General features: G+C 41.5%; 1 protein-coding gene across 1 annotated transcript in view; it reads left to right on the top strand.

Moving 5' to 3' along the window:
• Positions 1-1,153: 1,153 nt before the first annotated feature.
• rybpb (RING1 and YY1 binding protein b) overlaps positions 1,154-3,359 on the top strand; it is a gene marked incomplete at its 3' end in the record, with an annotated part of 25,580 nt that continues 23,374 nt past the window's right edge. Inside the window, 2 exon segments of the mRNA XM_014009475.1 lie at positions 1,154-1,333; positions 1,962-2,087. Of these exon segments, the coding sequence (XP_013864929.1) occupies positions 1,308-1,333; positions 1,962-2,087 (152 nt within the window).

Here is a 3,359-nt window from a genome sequence, read left to right as displayed (position 1 = left end):
CCATATAAATTGTACCTCTTACATAGAGTAAACTTAATTGTGGTTAAATGAGAGGTATAAATATATAAAATTCTGATACCATATTAGTTTGTACACAAACAAAATATGTCACACTCCAGCAGGACATAATCATTAAAATAAAAGGACTGTACTTAAGAAGTATTTGTATTTCATGAATTAAATTATTGCATTTAACCGCAGCCCTCAGATAGATTTTCATTTTGTGGAAAATGTTTGTGCAGCCTTGATATATGTATATAAACTGAAAGAGCTGGACCAGTGCATCCTAAATTTAACATCAATTAAACATTATATTAACACAACAGTCATTTCTGCATTTTTTTGGGGAGGTCACCTCCTAATAAATGTCATTACAGAAAATCTAACTGCTCATTTTAAATCAATTTTACTTTTAATACTTAAGTACAAAAAAAATCACATACTTTTAAGACTTTTACTCAAGTAATATTCCTAAAGGAGACTTTAACTTTTACCAAAGTCATTTTTTGATAAGATACTTGTACTTTTACTCAAGTATTACTTTGTGGTACTTTATACAACACTGAAATTGGCGCAAATTTSTAAATGCTTGCTGTCCAAAACTCTGGCAGGGGAGAAAATGCATTCCTTCTGTGAGAGTTAGGCTGTTCATTTTTGTAACTATAAAGATAAAAATAATGTTCAGAGAGGTCCTTCCACTCAGCTTGCTCTGTGAGAGATTAATGAACAAATTCTGGTCCATCCTAATTACTGTAAATGTCATTTATTKTCCTCTAACACTTCCCATTGTGAGTACTCCAGTTTGAATTAAAAATATATTCTGCAATGATTCTCTTAACATTTCTGTAATATTGTAGTTCCTTTTACTTTTCTCTTACCTGAGAATAATACATTTTAAGAGTCACTCAATGTTTTTCTTTTAACAAACCACTTGTAATGTGTTGTGCGAGCCCTGCAAACATTTGTTTTAGTAGCAGAATAATTGTGTATATGACAATGGTAACACTACGGTCTGCAGGCTTGGTTAATGTGTGGGTTCAGGAGATCTGTCAGATGTCTTCAGTAGTTTATTAAAAAAAATCCACCAAACACACATTCAGACTTTTAAACCTGCCCGCGCGCTGATTGGTCCGCGCCTGGTCACATGACCCAGTGTGCAGTCGCTGTGCCGTGCCTCGAGCCAGCGCTGAGTGGAGCCTGTCTGCCAACAGCTTCAGCAGCGGCTCTATCTGGATCCTACTTCACTCTCTGACAATTAAAGGAGGCCCCCCCTCTTTTCTTCTCATTTTCGAGGATTATTTGTCACCATGGGCGACAAAAAGAGCCCTACCAGGTAAGAGGACCGTCCGCCGTCGATGTAGCGTCCGTCCGCCACGTTTCGGGATCGAGATTCGGATGCGTTTCTGTCTCTCGCGCGGAGCTCGTTTCTCCCTTTTTTTTCCGTTGGTATGCCACAGCTAGCTAGAATAGTGCAGTCACTATGGCGGCTCCTCGCTCTCCCTACAGCCCAGTCACTTCAACAGACAAAGAGAAATGTTTCCGAGGATGTGTCTGGCAGTCCTTTTAATGCTCCTCCGGTTCGACGAGACCTTCCGATGGGTCAATGTCGAAATGGGCTTTGTTTGATACTGCTTTCGTCAGCCGACCTACTGAGCTTCGGTACCAAATTTTTTTTTTTTTTTTCCAGCAGCGCTTCCCTGCCTGCTGCTAGCCTAGCTGATACAGTCGGACGGTGTAGATAGTCGCCCGCCTCGCCACCAACCAACGAGGAGCTGTCGGGTTTCGAACCCACAAACGTTAATGACAACCCCGCCATGCTTTTGTGCTGGCTTCAGCGGCTCGTACAGGCGGCGGGGTCACGTTCCCCCCGTCTCTCGTGTTGTTAATTAAATGAACGTGTCGGTGGTGTTTTTTATATTTATTCACCGTAAACTAACTTGTCATTTTGTCTCATTCTTAAGGCCAAAAAGACAAGCCAAACAGAGCGCCGACGACGGCTACTGGGACTGTAGCGTGTGCACGTACAGGAACACCGCCGAGGCGTTCAAATGCAGCATCTGCGATGTGAGGAAGGGCACATCCACAAGGTACCGTCTCTCTGTGTGTGTCTGTGCCTGCTGCAGCCTGCCATCATGGTTGACAACTTTGATCGACAGCCTGTTTTATTTTTTTATTTTTTATTATTATATTCATGTGCGAGCGGATGAGGACTTGTTGATTGTGCATCTTATAACTGCGGCGGGGCTGTGCGGATTATCGGTGGTCTCTCATTTTGAGAGCGACCACCATGGTTTGCTCTTTCCTGCACCCGTCTAGGTAGGCTGTCTGCTCCTCCAGGCGAAGGAGAGGGGTGGGTGGTGGTGAGGGAGAGCTTCATGACCACTGTAAAGGCTCCAGTGCATCAAGAGCATCACTGAGAAGCTGATTCCCCCCTCCTATAGAGTGATGGTGAATGCAGACCACCTACCTGTAGGATTGCAGAGGTTGTTTAAGGGAAGCGGTGAGTCAGACTGATGAGGAATATTCAACTTAGGTGTCTTAAGTCACTGGTTCCCAAACTTTTTATCTTCTGACCCACAAAATATTCATGGCAAAAACTTGTGACCCCAAATATTACTGGTCTGAGTACACGAACTTTGTTAATAACCCTAAAAACACAGGCTTTTTGACAATCTAAACAGCTTGTACACAAATGTAAATACTTATTCATACCTTTTTTGTGTTTTTGTAATAATTATAGGGAAAATATTACATCAGCAATTATTTTATTACCCTTTAAATTTATTTCTGGAGATTATCCAAGGTGCTTCATGACCCATAATTGGGTCTCAAGCCCAACTTTGGGAACCAAAGTGCAGTGGTTCCCAAACTTTTTATCTTCTGACCCACAAAATATTCACGGCAAAAACTTGTGACCCCAAATATTACTGGTCTGAGTACACGAACTTTGTTAATAACCCTAAAAACACAGGCTTTTTGACAATCTAAACAGCTTATACGCAAGTATAAATACTTATTTGGGGTCACAAATAAGTATAAATACTTATTTATACTTTTTTGTGTTTTTGTAATAGTTATAGGGGAAATATTACATCAGCAATTATTTTATTACCCTTTAAATCAGTGGTTCTTAACCTGGGTTCGATCGAACCCTAGGGGTTCGATGAGCCGGTCTCAGGGGTTCGGCGGAGCCTCTGCCGTGGAGGTAAAGACACACTTGTGTCAAGTCGTGATGACACGCCCCACTTGGCCATAACTTGCTGCAGAGGATCATGTGAGATTGCTTGGCCAATCAGTGCTGCCCCCAAAAAAGTATTTTGTGGATTCAAAACGACAAAAAACAAATTAAATTGTTAAAT

Source organism: Austrofundulus limnaeus, unplaced genomic scaffold (assembly GCF_001266775.1).
Source record: "Austrofundulus limnaeus strain Quisiro unplaced genomic scaffold, Austrofundulus_limnaeus-1.0 Scaffold58, whole genome shotgun sequence".
NCBI classification, from domain to species: Eukaryota; Metazoa; Chordata; class Actinopteri; order Cyprinodontiformes; family Rivulidae; genus Austrofundulus; species Austrofundulus limnaeus.
Note: the sequence above shows the minus strand (reverse complement) of the source record. Positions and strands in the feature narration are given on the sequence as shown.